Source organism: Phocoena sinus, chromosome 6 (genome assembly GCF_008692025.1).
Source record: "Phocoena sinus isolate mPhoSin1 chromosome 6, mPhoSin1.pri, whole genome shotgun sequence".
Taxonomy (NCBI): domain Eukaryota; kingdom Metazoa; phylum Chordata; class Mammalia; order Artiodactyla; family Phocoenidae; genus Phocoena; species Phocoena sinus.
In genome coordinates, this window is record NC_045768.1 from 105,029,710 (window position 1) to 105,048,644 (window position 18,935).

General features: G+C 42.3%; 1 protein-coding gene across 6 annotated transcripts in view; it reads right to left on the bottom strand.

Annotated features, from left to right (window-relative positions):
* Positions 1–348: 348 nt before the first annotated feature.
* Positions 349–18,935, bottom strand: part of CCDC25 (coiled-coil domain containing 25) — a 44,908-nt gene continuing 26,321 nt past the window's right edge. For 2 of the 6 annotated variants that reach the window (XR_004350345.1, XR_004350344.1), the window contains exons 9-10: positions 9,998–10,043; positions 4,792–6,191 (exon numbers count right to left, since the gene is read on the bottom strand). Coding sequence is in view for 3 of the 6 variants with exons in the window: in XM_032634789.1 (XP_032490680.1) it covers positions 734–829; positions 9,998–10,043 (142 nt within the window). In the remaining 3 variants the exon portion in view is untranslated. Of the gene's footprint in view, positions 830–4,791; positions 6,192–6,864; positions 7,404–9,997; positions 10,044–18,935 lie in introns of those variants that run through there. The other 4 variants (XM_032634789.1, XR_004350346.1, XM_032634791.1 and 1 more) reach the window with 4 other exon arrangements.

Consider the following 18,935-nt stretch of genomic DNA (forward strand, 5'->3'; position numbering starts at 1 on the left):
AGGTTGTTTCGTGGATGGGGACACCAAGACACCTCTTGTCCTCTCGTTCCTCTCCACTTCTGAACTCCTGAACTTCCCCTAAGCCCCAGCGAGGGGTGACTCTGGGAAGGGGCTGGGCATTTTCTCTTGGATTAAATGCCCCACGAGGCAGAAGCATAGAGCAGTCCCCCCATACTCCCCCTTCGCTGAGCCGCTGGTACATCCGGGCTGAGAAGCAGGCAGAATCCCTGAGCTCAGCTGAGTCCAGATCTAGACATTTTGCCTTTAATAAAAAACTGGTACTACTGGTAGCCTCCAAGAAGGGGAACTGCAAACATTTATCACTCTACCCATATTTTTCTTTTAAGTACACTTTATTTTTTAGAGCAGTTTTAGGTTCACTGCAAAATTGAGTGGAAGGTACAGAGTTCCCACGTACCCCCTGCCCCCCTCACATGCACACAGCCTCCCCACCATCGACATCCCTCACGAACGGTATGTCCATTACAGCTGATGAACCTACATGACGCGTCATTATCACCCAGAGTCCACAGTTCGCAGTTGGGTTCACTAGGTGTTGGACATTCTGTGAGTTTGGACAAACGTATACCATCACAGTATCATCCAGAGTAGTTTCACTGCCCTAAAATACCTGTGCCCTTTTCTACCTTTTAAATTCTGAATTTCAAATCACATAAAGGGAAATATTTTAAACATTCTTCCCAACTCAGAATCCCCGGAGATCCAGCAGAGTTCAGTGGTGCCTGGAGGGAGGAGTCGACATGCTGAAGTGAGGGAAGGTTTGTGTGTTTCCTTTATCCTCTTGAATCCCTGATATACGAGCAGCTGTCTGGACAGATGTGAGGGAGAAAGAGTCCTGGTAATCAGCGTTATTGTCCTGTTCACGAAGGTCTTAACGACAATAAAGCCCTAATCGATCACTGGACTTAAACATGGCAGCGGAACGCTTTCCGCCACGGCAGGAGCAGGACCTCGAAGGGCCTTGCCGAGGGGCGGGAGGCGGGCAGGAACACAGGTTGCCCTCTCCCTTCTTATTGAAAAAGGAAACATTTTCCAACCATAGGTACTAGTACAGCTTTTCCTGTGACTAAATTTAAGCCTTGACTATTTCAGACCTTCCATCCTTTTCCTAAGACTCTTCTTAAAGCAATTCTAATTTGGAAATAAGTTACGTAAGCCTCACTGGGTGCAGAGTACGTTAACCAAAGAACAAAAATTTCAGAGTTTTGAAGGGATTAATATAACGAAGAGAGGGGCTTCACAACTGAAGATAATTCTGGGCAAGGCTGAGACGGATAAAAGGCCATTGCCTCGAACTGGATTTTTCTCTTGACATTTCTCAGTCTGCAATTTTAACCTGTTAACCCTGAATCTGACTAAGAGCTAAAACGGTTCAAGATCCACAGAAGAGCCCTCAACACCTGGAAAATCCCATTCTCATAAGCATATCCCAGAAATCATAAGCAAATGTTGACCTTCTCTCTACAAGGCAAAGTGCTGAGGCAGAAACCAAAATGCCAGCAAGAATGCAGGCCGCTAAGCCTTCACCTAGGCAGGATGTGAAACGTCAGGCCATTAATCTTATATTTTTAATGCAGTGGTTACAGGATGGGGTTGATGTGGGATTGAAAAACAATACTGACTTTGGAGAATTCCTTTTTTTTTTTTTAGCCTTAAACACTGACACCCACTCACCAGGGTTGGGTACTAGCAAAAGCTACATGGGATTCTAGGGTGAGCGTTCCCTTCCCCTGGCCTCTGTTCCTTGGCTGTCGTCAACAAAAGCAGAAAATGCCTAGTCAGAGCCCACAGGCGCGTGCCAACACAGAGACCTGTTTCTTATTTCATCTGGCACAGTACAGAACTGCAGTCATAACCACTAAGGTGGAGAGCTTGGAGTTCCTCCAGTAATTGACACCATGAAATCAGCAAGACAAAACAAAGCAATCAGTTGTGAGAAAATGGAGGTATGTATATTCTAATGGTAAGCCATGGTTAACACATGGCGTTAGATAGCTATTTGTATTTTCAGTGTACTCCTGAGTCCACCAAGAATATACATGGATCTCTACATTTTTCTATATGAAAAGTCTGGTTTCAACCTACATTCCCCAGATAGGTTGATTTACTCAAAACCTTAAACCCCAGGATTCTAGTAGCTAAGGCAGTTAAAACCAAAAGGGCGCAGGTATTGCCTTGACTAGTGACAAACAGAACTCAGCATCCTCTAATAAACATTTAAGAAGTCAAACATGCTTTTTATAGCTGGGAGCAAAGCCTGACTGTTTCTGTGGCTCCTTCTATCCTGATACCTCCTGCCAACATACTGGGTAACGTTAGAATAAGCACTGTCACAGAAGGGGTGACTCTATAAACAGAACGCTGGCCCAGAGATACGACATTCATCAGTGATACCATTCCAGCAAGTCTACATGTTTTGCACCTCATTCCAGGGTCAGGGTCTCAGGCAGACCCCTAGGAACTCTAGGGGGGCGGGGAATGAGTCAGAGACTTCAAATTCTAGGGCTCAAAGATCACGGCTCTCAGGCTCTGAGTTCTTCAGTTCTCTTCCTGGAATTCTTGGGCCATCTTCCCTTTACTGTAATTTGCTCTCTTCTTCCTGCTAAAGGGCAAAGCTGACTGCTCAAAGGGCATCATCTCAGGTAGCCGAGAACCTCCTTCTTCCTACTTGCCTAAAATAGTTACACATCCCATCAGTGAGACTGCATCATGGAGGAGAAAAGTAAAAGTGACATCCCCCACACACACTTGGTTCTTCTCAAACTATCAGCTTTTATTCTATTTTACATATCATTCATCCAGAACATGATGAATACGTGGGTGGCGTCATGCATTTCGTTTGTGAAATGATATAATGCACACGAGTCTCTTGCCCTGTGCTGGGCCCACGTGCACGTGGCAGAGAAGAGCTCTCACGAAGCCCAACTTGAACGTGAGCCTGCTGAAGCACCAGCCGTGCGGTCCTCATTTCCCAGCTGTCACATACTTGCTGGAGTTAGATGGGTCAAGATGGACATTTAGCTTGGAATTTAAGTTTCTAATTTTACACTTTTGAGTACAGCTGGATATTTTCACAGTCTACTTTAAAATCCAAAGGCTGCCCACTCAGCTTTACTATGATCATTCTGAGTATGGGATTTATTATTCACAATACTGTACTTCAAATGAGAGAAAAGCAGCTTCAATACCACAGCTCGGGAAAAACTGCAAAATGTTCCATTTCTCCATCCTGCTCAGTTTTTCCCATAATCTGTTCCAGCTTGGACAACGAGTTTCCCGTCTCTGACGGACGCAAATGTGGGAAGAGGAGCTTTGCTCCTAAACAAGAGGCTAGAGCTGAACTCTCCTTCTCTAATCTTGCTGTATGTGTGGCTCATACCTTCCTTCCCAAGTGGGGGAAACCACTGGCACTGAAGAGTTAAAAGGTTCACCAAAATCTGGGCTTCAGAAAGTTTTAAAAACAGCACAACAGGGCTTCCCTGGTGGCGCAGTGGTTGAGAGTCCGCCTGCCTATGCAGGGGACACGGGTTCGTGCCCCGGTCCGGGAAGATCCCACACGCCCCGGAGCAGCTGGGCCCGTGAGCCATGGCCGCTGAGCCTGCGCGTCCGGAGCCTGTGCTCCACAACGGGAGAGGCCACAACAGTGAGAGGCCCGCGTACCGCAAAAATAAACAACCCAAAAAACAAAAAACCCAGCACAACAAAGAGATGCTGAAGGGGTTCAACTACAGCTCAGTGCCTACTTTGCTAAGGTCAAAACCTCCTATATTTTGGTAAACATCCTAGTCTGTTCCACCACAAGCACTGTGACAAACTTTCCCTTGCCCAAAGATCATGACCCTAGGTCAACAAGGGTGGATAAGAAATAAATTCTCAAGCTACAGGAATACAACAGAGTTTGTGAAGTAAATTAAATGATAATGTGAACCTCACCTGCACGCAGATCAGAGTGGGGAAACTGAAGGCAGAGCTGGAAAGAGAAATCCTCTTTATGCATGATTTGATCAAGGACACAGCTCATAAAATTGCCAACAATCTGGAATTTTCCTACAGGAAGTTGAGGAAACATGCCAATAGCAAGAAATGAGATGACTTCAGTGCCAACAGTTTGACCTGTTGGCACTGAACCAATGTCCTCAAAAGAAAAGGACGATGCTTCCTCTGGGACCACGGGAGCTGGGGAAAGAAACCTACCCATCGCACAGGCAGAGGTAGGAGGAGACCACCACAGAGCAGCTAGAAAGGTTTGAGTGCCAGGGATTCAGAAGAGAGCCCTTGACATTTGAAACCAGTGTCAGCTGAGTTAGGACATGTGTACGACGTGGACCCCAGGATCTCTCACACTAGAGTAAAAACAGATGTATTCTTCAAAAGCTCTCCCTGTATATGTTATAATGTGCGGTAGAGAGGAGTCCTTCTTAAGCAGCAGAGAGAGCTGAGGTGACAACGGCGATGTTAGAAGTAAAGCCTCCCCATTCTAGACATTTGCAGCAGTTTGCCTACAGTAACCAGGCAGGAGGGCCACCTAATTGAAGAAGCACAGTTACTAATTTACACTCAATCCAGAGTGTGTCTGAGAAAGGTCATCCACTCTGACCCAGTGGGCATCTGGGGGAGAGACACATTTATCAGTGAGGCAGGAAGATTACCCCGTAGAACCTACCAGTTTAAGGTTTTAAGCCTATATAATAGATGAGGTTTTCACAGCCCGATCACCCTCAAAACTAGTTTGGGGAAGGAAATAACAAGCTAAGAATTTATATATCAGTATCCTCCCAAATAAAAAAACGAGTCTTTATTATTACATTTCCAACTCATAGAACTCCAGGCTGAATATGACTGGACATATATACACACACAATCACAAATTTCTGGAGTCATCTCCCACACCCCTTCTCACAATTTGGCCGAGTTATGTCTCAGGAAATCTTCCAGTTCCACCCCATACACCAACTTGGGATAAACAGAAACCCTGAAGTCTTGTGGTTTTACCCGCCACTCCAAAGTGCTGTTACAGGTGGAATATCTGTTGGAGGAGGTATTTTTGCTGGGTTAGAATACAGCTGCAGACTCTGCGTGTGGTTAAAATGTGCATGTGCATGCCTTCGGACCTGCAGCCTTTGTGCCTTCCCCTTTCATTGTCTTGTCCTATCTCTTGCCACACGGGTTGAATAAAAATATATCTTCTATTCAGAATCATCCTGGAGGGCAGGTGGTGCAGATGGGTAGGACGGCTACATATTAAGTTACTGAGTCTACAATTGAGAAATCTGCACTCTGGGGTTCTAACTCAAAATAAATACTATTTCAAGGTAAATAAACTACTTGGCTGGCTAGTGAAATGCTTAATTCTTTCTAAAACCATAACTGCCAAGTAGACTTGTGCTTTATGCTACATCCCAAGACAAACATCAGGTCACCTACATCTTCAAAATGATCCACAGAGCATCCCTTCCTATTTCTCCCCTCACTGCTGAGAAATGACTCTGGAGCCTGAAGTTTAATATACGCAGCTGGGGTTACTTGGTGCTCAGGTAAAAATCGCCAAAAGGCCCAACCTTGATTAACACCAACTATTTATTTAAGCCTGATGGTACCTGGATGGAGGCTCTCAATGGGAAAAGGAAGGATGTATAGCACGTGGAAGCTTGGACGAGCTGAGGGCAGCTCTGCTAACAGACTCAGATGGCACAATGGGACATGACCATTGAAGCCAGCAACCTTCTGAAAATATCACTATCACCTTCAAAACCCATGCTTTTTTTTTTTTTTTTTCTAATCAGGAAATCGGGGGTGAGGGGAACATTCCAAGAACAAGGGCAGCCAACCTTCATGAGGTACCAGGACATGCTCTGGCAAAAATATTTTCACTTTCCTAAAGTTATATGCTGTCTTCAAGTCCAACTATATTGTATACATGTGTGTGCGTGTGCGTGTGCGTGTGTGTGTGTGTGTGTGTGTGTGTGTATTTGCTCCTTTTCTGAAAGCAGAAAAGGGGACAATTTTTTTTAACTCCGAAGTTGGTAATATTTGTAGAATATTATTTTGGTTGGTTGTTGTTTATGACTCAGAACACAGATGAAATCAAAACTTCTGCAACTGTCCCTAAATTCACATCTTTAAAAGGTCCTTTTCTCCATTCACATGAATTCATCTGAATCATTGCCGTCCTGTAGGAAACAAAACAGTGAAACCATAAAAGCCTTCGAAATAAATAACTTGATTAAAAAAATTTACAATTAGTATTAGGTAACAAGCCTCCTTATGTCGAACTGCAGAATTCAGAGTAAAAAGTAAAATAATTATATTCACTCATTTCTTCTCTATCTTTAATTGCTAGTTGTTTAGAATAGCTAGATTAGCAGCTATATTCTCTAAGGTGTCATTACATGGTCTGGATTGCCCAGCAATAAGAGACCAATGATTCCCAAATTATGAAGTAAGGCCCAATGACTTAGTATAGGATGTAGCAAGAGTGACCGAAAGGAAATGTAACTCTTCCTTCAACAAATATACCATAAAATGAAACCAAACAAATACTGCCTCAATGTTTTAATGCCAACAAAGCTGCAAATATGCAAAAATATTTTTGACCTAAATTCCATTACTTTGAGCCTCAGGGTTATCACGTATCTGTTATTTCACAAGATGGCTTCTTTTCTTTTTTTTTGCGGTACGCAGGCCTCTCACTGTTGTGGCCTCTCCAGTTGCGGAGCACAGGCTCCGGACGCGCAGGCTCAGCGGCCATGGCTCATGGTCCCAGCCGCTCCACGGCACGTGGGATCTTCCCGGACCGGGGCACGAACCCGTGTCCCCTGCATCGGCAGGCGGACTCTCAACCACTGCGCTACCAGGGAAGCCCTTTTTTTTTAACTGAAAAAGTCACCAGGAAACTACAGGCTAGTTATCAAATTAGCTGGCTTGCCAAGCTTTTGATGAAAAACATCTTACATGATGGTGGTATATAGTGTAAACAAGTCCTGAAGATCAAGTACAAAAGTAGAGCCCCAAACACCTTTCTGGGCTACTGCACACCCTAAGAAAACTGCTCTGGATGCCAACATTCACTAATAATGTGACTTCCGGGATATTTGCTTGAAAATGTCATAACTTGAACACAACACTGTTTTGACTTCTCTCTCTTTCCCGCTGCTTTATACCTGACTTGTTAGAGAGGGAGAGGACTTACGCTTATAGGTATGCTATATGCTTTTCTCCTTAATAACTCGTATTAAAGATGGGCAGGGAAATAGGAGGAACAGGTGGAAAACAGTGATTTCTGTGAAGTCTGGTTTGATCTCTAGTTTCATTCAGCAGGCTTCTCTGTGCTTCTCTTCAATTAGCACAACGAACTGAGGCCACAGTAAAAATGCCTTGGATAACTGTACAAAAAGAAAACTAATGTTTGTAGTCTATCCACGCACCAGAACTCTGACTGCCCGAAAGTTCTAAACTGAAATAACAGCATTAGGGATGTTGAAAGAGTCAGCCTGCAACTTTGAAGGTCAGCTTTAGATGCCAAACACTGAGGATGTTTGTGTCCCCAAAACTCACTAAGATAATGTGGCTTGGGGCCAATCCAAGTAAATTACTCCCTATAAAGGCTGTGAGTTAGATCTGCAGAGTTGCCATGTGTCTGGGGATCTGTGTTTGGGATTAAAGTAACGTTTAAATATATAGCTGCGATCCAAGACTTGATTTGGACAATTTTTGTATTTTAGATTCCCTTTAAGAGTCAATATGTTTTTCAGCGTAGCAAAATAGGTTTCTTGTCATCCACTTAAAAAGTGATATGCAAATAAAATGTCAAAAGTAACTGCTGATGGTTCCTGATGCCTAATTTAGGAAGATTAGAAAGAAATTATAGATTGAAGAGAATTATTCTACATAGGAGAGCAAAAACTCAAAATTAAAACCAACCTCAGAGTGGAAGACTAATATTTTTCCTGATGAACTTATATAAGCTAAATTAAAAATTAAGTCATATCTTATGTAAACACCAGCCTTTGACTGAAAATCAACTGATCATGCTGCGAAAGTGGATCAAAAAAAGGTCTGCGTCCCCTTAACAGAAGACAGTTACAAAGGGAATGAAAGCCCATTCTTTTGAAGTATGCGGAAAAGCTGTGTGAGCCCTACCACTGTGAGAGAGAGAGAATGGAAACACCCAATGCAAAACTTCTCAGAAATTTGAACCCGATTCCAACCTGGGCCTCAGGAACAGAGGTAGCAGCAACGGGGGAGAGAGGAAAGGCAGAAGGGTTAATAATCCTTTGGTCTACAAATCTGACTTCCTAATTTTGGAACTTTTAACATCCGTAGCTATATTATGGTGGTGTTTGTATACGTATGTATATTTGCGCGCGCGTGTGTGTGTGTGTGTGTGTGTGTGTGTGTTTATTTCTTAATTCCAAAACAACATTCAAACTTTCAAAATCCATGATGAAAATGCCTAAGGTTACAACATAATATACGTGCCAGGTTTCTGCTGAAAAGTTGTCTCTAAATAACAGGAAACTTCAATAGCAACAACAATCACAACAAAGACATTAGATTTGGGTTATGTTAAAGACTTCTGCTCAACTGTTAAACTGTTTTCTAAGAATAGTTTCCAGAAGGGATTAAATACGTCTCATCTTTTGATACTGATACTCTGTGTGTAAGTAACAACTAAGGACTACAAGGATAAGAAATAGTAATGACCGTTTATATTGTCTAAGTCAAGGAACTTTCACACACATGACCTTGTTTAAATTTCAGAACAGCCTCAGGAAGTAATATGTCTCCTTTTGTTGCTGATGAATACGCCTTCTGAGAGGTTAAATAACTTTATTGGTCTTATCCAATTAGTAAATGACAGTTTAAGTGTCTAAACTTCAAATTCAAGGTTCTATTTAATTACATAATGCTACTCTGGAATTTTTCAGGAATAAATTATGAAGATACATCTCTGACTCAGAAAGGAGACTCATAAATTTAGTTTTTCAAAGAGACAGGAATAAAAATATTGTTCTTATCCATTTTTAGAAGGATATATAGCTATGAACAAGGTGTAAAATCCTATTAACAATTATAATTCATGCACTGAATATGGGGTTTGGCTAGGTAACCCTTAAGGGACCTTAAATTCTGTTATTTCCAAGCATCTAGAGCAGTTCTGTTTAACAGTGTTTTTTGCTGTGACGGAAATGTTCTATTTCTACACTGTCCAATATCATAACCACTAGCCACGCATGGCTAGTGTGACTGAGAAACTGAATTTTTAAATTAAATTAAATTAAATGTAATTTAAACAGCCACATGCAATGAGTGCCCAGTGCACTGGACAACAAAGATCTAAAGCATCATACATTATACTATAAACATTCAACATAGCAAATATATCCACCTAATTTAAATTTTCCACAAAGACTGTTTAATAATAGCTAAATTGTACTATCTCTAGACACTTCAAAATAAATTTTGGGAAAGACACGTGGATCACCATTTCCCTTTATCGTAGGTCCTGAGGAACATGAAGACAACCAATACTGCTGTTTAGACTACAGATAAGATCTTTTGTTTCATTTAACTGAAGGTGATAATTTTGTCCTCGCTCAATTACAATATAGAATCTACGGTCACATTAACATAGAACAGTAATAGCTAAAGGCACTTTTGCATGCCTGCAACTAGAAAAGAGGGGAATGGGGAATGGGAAAGTCCTATAAATACTAACAGACCTGCACTTCACAACAGACAAGGTGTAACAATCTCTTGCCACGAGGTGACCTACTTAAAAACAAACACAAGGCAAAGTCCACAGGGAAGCGGGGGGGCGGTCAATGTCTAATAGAATCCACCTGAGTGTATGATTGTTGCCAAACCACGTCAAGCCATCTGCAACACGTGAACCAACACTGGCCAGAAACTCGGTCATTAAACACTAAGTGAATTATTTCAAGGCACAACATTAGAGCAAAGAACTTGCACATACCTGATTTGAAGACATATTCTCAGCTTTCATTAGTGATGAATAGCTCCTAGAAGAAAAAACACATTTAAAGTAAGGTTATTTGGCTGCCAAGTATCTCATGAACCTTTACCAGGTATCTAGCAATGCTGAGGGCCTTTCGAAGAAAATATAATCCCTGCTGAGCTCAAGGAGATTGCAACATATAAAGGATAAATATCTATGACAATAAATAACACGTGCACTACACTTTATAGTTTACAAACACGCTTGCTCACTCGTATCATGTCACTTCCACAATAACGGTAGGTGGTGGCATTATTCAGATGAGGAACTTCATCTATAGCCAAGAGCACACATGATTCAGACCTGAAGTACACTGTCCAGACTATAGATCTAAAGGAATTCAAAAGAAGAAACACATTAGTGTGCAAAGGGCTGTTGGGGTACTCTTCTCAGGTGACGTGTAACCCAAACTGAGCCTGACAAGTAGGGAGGATGACTGAGGAGGGCAGATGCAGAGATCGGCATGAGCAAAGGCAAAGAGATGGTACTTACAATGACATTTCAAACCAACTCAAGTGGAGTCTGAAAGCCAAGTAGCGGGAAATCAGGCCGGATGTGTGGGGCTAAATTACCTTGTCCTAACTATGTGAGTCAGAGCAGTGCGATCAGCAGGAAGCCACAGTACACGATGGAGTAGACAGATGAGATTCGACAAGTATTTATTAAATATCCATGATGTGTAAGACCCTGCGCTAAGCCTGGGGAGAAAATGGAATGGGAAGAAACGAGAAAATGATGAATAAGACAAAGCCTAACCCCAAAAAGCTTATCAGGAAAGGAAATAAGACCTATTCAGTAGTGGCTACATAAAAAGTTCTAGTAAAAATACATAAAGAGACAAAGGAAAGTAAGACCACATAATACCAGTGTTTTAAAAAGTGTAATCCGGGGACTTCCCTGGTGGTGCAGTGGTTAAGACTCCGCGCTCCCTTGGCACTTCCCTGGTGGTACAGTGGTTGAGGGTCCGCCTGCCGATGCAGGGGACGCAGGTTCGTGCCCCGGTCTGGGAGGATCCCACATGCCGCGGAGCGGCTGGGCCCGTGAGCCATGGCCGCTGAGCCTGTGCTCTGCAACGGGAGAGGCCACAGCGGGGAGAGGCCCGCGTGCCGAAAAAAAAAAAAAAAGACTCCATGCTCCCAAGGAAGGGGGCCTGGGTTCGACCCCTGGTTAAGGAACTAGATCCCACATGCATGCCGCAGCTAAGAGTTTGCATGCCATAACTAAGGAGCCGGCGAGCCACAACCAAGGAGCCTGTGAGCCGCAACTAAGGAGCCCATGTGCCACAACTAAGGAGCCCACCTGCCACAACTAAGTAGTCTACCTGCCACAACTAAGACCCAGTGCAACCAAATAAATATATTTTTAAAAAATAAATTTAAAAACATAATCTGTAGCAGAGACAAGAGGGGGAGAAGGTCAATTAAGGCAAGGAGACCAGTTAATGACAACGGTACTTACCATTTACCAAGGACCCTTTACGTGCTAGGACCTGTATTATGTGCTTCATAAATTACTGCTCATCCCCACAACCACCTCCTAAGGCAAGGGATAGCAGCAGGCCCACTGTACACACAGGAGTTACGGAAGCTGTCCAAGGTGTCACAGCGAACAAGTGGGGAGGGAGGCTTTGAATCCAGATCTGACTCCCAAGCTTATAGCCAGGCCATCGTGCTCCAGTCCACCGCAATATCCCACCTTGAGGGCATGAACGCAAGGGGTTAACGGCTGTGCCGGTAAGAAGGGATAAATCTGAGAGGAGTCAAAGATGACACCAAGGTTTCTAGCATGAGTGATCTGAAGGAAATAATGTTACAACTGAGAGAAATGGGAAAATGTTGCAAAGAAGATGTACTTGGTTTAGGACAATGTCACACCTGAAGTGATGGTGGGACAACCAAGTAAATATGAACTGTAGAAACTGGAAACTGAGGACCAGAGGGAAGGAGACTCGTCACGGACAGAGACAATGAGCTGGGAGACACCCAGAGAGAGATAGTAATGATGCTTGTAAGAGTCAGTGGTATCAGTAAGATATAAATGGACAGATAAGATCAATAAGTTGCATGAGCAGAAAGAGAAAGCCATGTTGATAAAAAAGTAGTTAAGAGCAGAGAACCTCACTTCCAACTTTATTTTAAAATCACCTGTGAAGATTAAAATATCTTCAAGCACCCAGCTATGGGCATCTATGAGCCAGGTTCGGGAACCACAGGGCCCGAATTCCCACTCATATGAAAGCAACACACAAATTACCCTTCTTTAGGCCACACACCTCCTCTGCGCTCCATCCCATTAATCCAACTGCCTGTCTGACTTTTTCGGGGGATGCCTCAAAGACACTTTCAGATTCCTATGTCCATACCCAACTCATGGTCTTCCCCCCAACCAAAAACAGTTTGGTTCCTTTCCAGCATTTCCTAGCTCAAAGAATAGCATCACTACCCATTCCACTTCACAAGCCAGAATCCCCGCAGTCATTCTTTTCCCTGCCCCTCCTCTGAATCCAATCTATTTTCAAATCCTGGTCCAGTTTTGAAAACTATTTCTCATTGGTCCAGTTCTCTCCGCCTCCACATCACCACTACAGCCCAAGCGACTAACTCTGTCATGTGGACAGCTACTGGCCTAGCCACACCCCTACGTGGCACCCTTTCCAATCAGGTCAGTCACATGACCTTTCCAAAACACAAATCTCATCACACTACCCCTGACTTAACACTCTCCAATGACCTCACAAAACCCTCAGCCTGAAGACAAACATGACCAACAAGGCCCTGCTGGACTAGCCCTTGTTCCCTGGGCTCCCTCACCCCTGCTGCTCCAGACGTTTGGGTTGGCTTTTAGTCCTGTGATGTGGTCTTTGCACACACAGTTCCTTCTGCTTCCGGTACTCTTTCCACTGCCCCTGCCCTTTTAACTAGCAAAATAGTTTGGATCTTAGCTCAAGCATCACTGTATCAAGGGAAGCTAATTTCAGCTACTTATTCGTCTGTAATGTACTGACGAGTCACTCACTGCATGTGCAAAGCACAGGGTCACATTCAAGGAGATACAGGAATGCAGAAGTGCTGCTTTGAGGGAGCTTATCATTAAAACAAAGACCTATGGCACAACACAGCATTATTTATGGAAGGCAGCAGCAGTAGTGTGTGAGAGAGAAACAACAGGAGGTACAGTGAAAGCAGCCACTTCTACACCTGACCATACCATCCTTTCAACCACTGGTCTCACCATTACCTCCTTGACACGTCGCCAATAAACCCTTCTGACAAGTTTTCTTCCTAATACCCCAGGAAACCTACAGTCGTTCCTTAGCACTTACAGCATGAAATTCTGGACTAAACAAAACCTTTTAAGTCACTCTCCAATGTACCTAATTTTTCATTCTTTTATTTGCCTTTGAATCACCTTGACTCAGGTCTTGCCAACCTGGGCATTCTTTGCCTCACAGGCAGCAAGCTACAGTAGAAGTGTGGACTTCAGAATTACAGACTTGAGTTTGAATTCCTGCTTTGCCACTGATCAGCTATAACCTTTCACACATTAACCTCCTTGCTAAAGTAATCTCTGCCCCCAAATCAAGTTCATGCCAATTCTCAGACTGACGACATGCTTACCTGTGACTTGCCATCTTACCCGGGTCTTGTACTTTCCTGACTTCAATCACCTGAACCTCAGGTTCCAATTCTGATCTGAGACTCCCAAATTTAAATATCCCCATCTCAGGTAAACTTAGGCCCTACCCTTGGTCTTTTCTGATCTGTTATTGACTTGCTTGTTTCTTCCGGTTTCAATGTTCAGATGGTGAGCTTCACTTTGATGTTAATAGATGTTTGTTACAGTATGACAAAAGCCAAGTAAGTGAATCCAAGATTATACCCTGAGAAAACCATAATTTGAAAAGAGACATGTACCACAATGTTCACTGCAGCACTATTTACAATAGCCAGGACATGGAAGCAACCTAAGTGTCCATCAACAGATGAATGGATAAAGAAGATGTGGCACATATATACAATGGAATATTACTCAGCCATAAAAAGAAACGAAACTGAGTTATTTGTAGTGAGGTGGACGGGCCCAGAGTTGGTCATATAGAGTGAATTAAGTCAGAAAAAGAAAAACAAATACTGTATGCTAGCACATATATACGGAATATTAAAAAAAAATGGTACTGATGAACCTAGTGGCAGGGCAGGAATAAAGATGCAGACGCAGAGAATGGACTTGAGGATATGGGGGCAGGGGGGAAGGGGAAGCTGGCACAAAGTGAGAGAGTGGCATGGACGTATATACACTACCAAATGTAAAACAGATAGCTAGTGGGAAGCAGCCGCACAGCACAGGGAGATCAGCTCGGTGCTTTGCAATGACTTAGAGGGGTGGGATAGGGAGGGTGGGAGTGAGGCGCAAGAGGGAGGGGATATGGGGATATATGTATACATATAGCTGACTCACTTTGTTGTACAACAGAAACTAGCCCAGCATTGTGAAGCAATTTTACTCCAATAAAGATGTATTAAAAAAAAAAAAAACACAGCAGGTAAGCAGTCTGTAAGCATGAATCCAACTCCTGAGATGACTGACTACGACACACTGGAGGGAGCCACGGACACTCTTCCACAGCACCTGGGGTGTCCCCTGGGAGACTCACAGGTACCTGCATGAAGGACCTCTCCAAAAACTACATGGAGACTGAGTAGAAGCTGTTCTGCTTCTCTAACTTTCCAGGCAAGGTCACTTGTAAGGCTCTGACTACTTTCAAACCTACGCAGACTCTCTTTTGCTACATCCTCGTACTCTATGTGTGGCTTACAGCGCAGCAGGTAGGGAAAGAACATGCCATGTGAGGCTGCCTCCCTACACCTAACCCTACACCAAGATTCTCTAAACTAAAATCCCACGAGATCCTAGGCTGACAGGGCAAGTGTGAGCTAAAAAGCTGTCTAAAGAGCTAACGAACAAGATGGGTAAGTGAGAATTAATATGTGAAGCCTAAATACGGGGAACTTTTCATTACTGTGTGAATGCGTAAAATGGTTAATAGAAGATGTTAATATACTGCTATCATTTAGCCTCCACACTTTGGTGTCCTCCCAATCTAAATATTTCTTTAAAAAACTACCTAAAAGGATGATCTTTATGTAGACCTATCTACGTTATCAGATCACTGGAATTTCTGCACACCGAGGACAAGGGTAAAGCGCTCATTTGCAAGAACAAGATGGAGTTCTGTCTCCAGGGGCTGCTGCTCTTTTCATCTGAGAAGGAAGTTGGTGCCTTCTGTGTTGTGGGCTTTGTTCTGTTCTGATCCCGAGGCTAATGGATATACTCTTGACTAGAGTTCAGAGAACCTAGACTATTATAATGACAATTCCATCCATTTTTTTTCTCCTGGTAGAAATTAGAAATGAAAAGCTTACTGCCATTCCTGTTCAGAAAGTTGAAAAAAGGAGTCTAGAGTCTAAATAATGGCTTTAGAATTGGAAAGAAGTTGGATATCTTCTGGGTGTGAGGCTGTTAAGGACTTCTTCCCTGAAATCACCTGGAAGCACTGGGGATACTGTCCAGGATGAGACTATCTTCTCAGTTTATCTGTAGAATCCCCTGAAGACTCAAAAGTCAATTTTCTTCAGCTATCACAGCAATTAAATTGGACATTCCTTACCAGATGGTCCAAACAAAAGAATCAACTGTTGGTGAAATTTAATGGTATTTTCCTTGTCAGAAAGGCAAGTGAAAGACTTCAGAATGAGAAGATTTTGTAGGCATAGCCTTTGATCTCTCAGGTGGAAGAGTCAAAAACAGAAATTAAAGTGATGTTAGCACTGCAAGTGTATAAAAACAGGTTATAGAACAAGTCCGAAGCTTAGAGCTTTTTGCTGGAGTTTCACAGAAGCTGCGGAATGGACTGAACAGAGGGCAGAAGAGAGTGGTAACAGTGTGTGTGAGCTTAAGAATCAGACCGAGACAAGCTACGTGCCTCTGAGCGAGTTACTTAACTGCTCCTCAGTCTGTTTCCTCTTCTACAAAATGCAGATGATCAAAACATTTGCCTCACATGGCTACTGTTAGGATTAAATGAGATAATGCAGTAAAGCACAATACAGTGTTGGGCAGATGACAAGTGTCCAAAAATGTTAGCTAATCTTTCTTATTGAATGTTATAAGTAGGGACTTCCCTGGCGGTCCAGTGGGGAAGACGCTGCACTCCCAGTGCAGGGGGCCTGGGTTGGATCCCTGGTCTGGGAACTAGATCCCACATGCATGCCACAGCTAAGAGCCCACACGCTGCAACAAAGATCCCGAGGGCCACAACTAAGATCCGACGCAGCCAAATAAATAAATATTAAAAAAATAAAAATATAAAGACCCTACAGGTCTAAAAAAAAATGTTGTAAATAAATTAAGTGACATTATAGTGACATTATATTTCTAACATATAATATTATGTCTCTAAACAACATTACGGTAGAGTTTTAAGAGGCACAAAAAGGCATGTTTTCAATTTTTTCTCCACTCCGCACTAAAAGCAAAAAGAATAAACTAGTCTAAATCCTGTATCACTCAAAATTCCACACATTTTTCGAAACAAATGGTGTTGGTAATTTGTCTTTCACTCACGACACAAAATGGACTCACAATTCTACGTCAAATTGAACATTTAAATCTCTGCATCAGTCTGTCTCATGCTGGCAGCTTATAACTTGGGGTAACACTTCCAGAGTTCTCCATTTGAATATTGTATTGTAAATGCAGTCACTCACCCTGTTTTAGCAGAACCCGCAACAGGGACGTGTGCATATGGATAACGAATAAATACCAGTGCTTGATCAAAAAACCTCTACTCTGGCCCAATGATCTTTCTAATAATCCAGGGTATTCCAAGGAAACTAGGTCAGGACAGGGCAAGACAGCTCATATTGATCCTATACCCTTCCCAAAGGAAGCAATAACTTTTTTTTTTTTTTGGTATACTTATCACAAATGAAATCTATGGAAAATAGTGGGAAAAAATCTAGGAATTCTGTGACTAGAAGTGGCAGGATTAATTTCCTTCTTTCTCAAAGAAAAACTGAGGCCCCTTCAGGTATAGTACTATGCATCTATAGAGAGTCAGTATAGTAGGCAGAATAATGATCTTACTCAAATGACTACATCCTAATCTTCAGAACCTGCAAATATGTTACCTCACATGGCAGAAGGGACTTTAATTAAAGATCTTAGATGGGAAGGGGTGGGATAGGGAGGGTGGGAGGGAGGGAGACGCAAGAGGGAAGAGATATGGGGATATATGTATATGTATAGCTGATTCACTTTGTTATAAAGCAGAAAGTAACACACCACTGTAAAGCAATTATACTCCAATAAAGATGTTAAAAAAAAAAAACCAAAAAACATAAAACTATACAAAAACAAAGCTCATACATATCTTCTTTAGACTTCACCCTATGGAAATTTAGAGTTGTAATAAAGAGGAGAAGACTATAAATTGTCATGAAGACTGCTTGACACAGTGAGAATGGAGCTGATAACTTGGCACTCTGAAAAGGCATGGAACCTGACTTGGTGAATAATAATGAGGAATGGAAAAAGAGAGTGGATAAGGTAAGATGATGAAAGTACAGTGGTTCATTGTGTAATACAAGCAGGAAGTGAAAAGTAGTTCATCTCTAGAAGTTCTTGTGAACCTGAGAGCATTGAGATAAATGCCATTTGCAAGGACTTCTGGGAAGATGCTGAAATGAAAGTACCCGGAATGCTGTCCAGCTACTACTCAGCACTATTTTTCTAAAAACCAACAGATTCCAGAACTCATTCCCTTTCTGTTAATAGAGTTCCTGTGATTTCTCTCCATTTGTGTCCGATTCACTTATTTAAATTTAATTTAAAAGAGGTTTGATGTTCAATTTACAAAACTGAATAAATTTTTATCATTTTAAAATAAAATTAAAATTAAAAAAGATCTTAGATGGGGAGATTATCACGCAGTATCTGGGTGGGCCCAATGTCACCACATTGGTCCTTAGAAGCAGAGAAGGCTGTGGTCAGAGAGGGGGCCGTGACTATGAAGGGGCAGAGAGATGCACTGTTGCTGGCCTTGAAGATGAGGAAGGAGTCACAAGCCCAGGAGTGTGGGCGACCTCTAGGAGCTGGAAGGTAAGCAGATTCTCTCCCAGAGCTCCAGAAAGAAACACAGCCCCGCAGACACCTTGGTTCTAGCTCAGTGAGAACTATTTTGAACTTCTAACATGAAGAACTGTAAGATGATAAATCTATGTCATTTTAAGCCACTAAATTTGTGGTAATTTGTTATAGTAACAATAGAAAACTAATACAATCAGTATTTTCATGGCCTTATACACTAGAATTTCAGGATCCAAGATGTGTTTTAACTACTATTTATTGTTTAAAAATGCTGTGTTTTGGAGCAGGCCTCTCCACATTAATTACTTTAAACTTTCGAAATCTATAAAAGAGAGGTTTTAAAAACAGCTTTTAAGAGTTACTAACACTGGCCTTTAGAGCTGAGACATTTTCATTCAAATACCATAGCTAATGTAAAACACTCAATATAGTATCTCTTCTTTACCTGAAGATGTTTACAAACCAAACTAAGATTAAAATTATCTATTTTATTTTGTGCACTCTCATATCCTGCCCCTATAAAAGGGCAATTCATTTGACCAACACATTAGCATAAATGCCTTATTCTAACTCATTTAAGGCTTGGAGCTCGTTATATGTCCCTTCATTTGGCAGAATACCAGAATACACCTGTCCCTCGGAATCCATGGGCGATTGGTTCCAGGACCGCCCTCAGATACCAAAACCTGCGGATGCTCAAGTCCCTTATAAAAATGGCATAGTATTTGCATATAATCTACATACATCC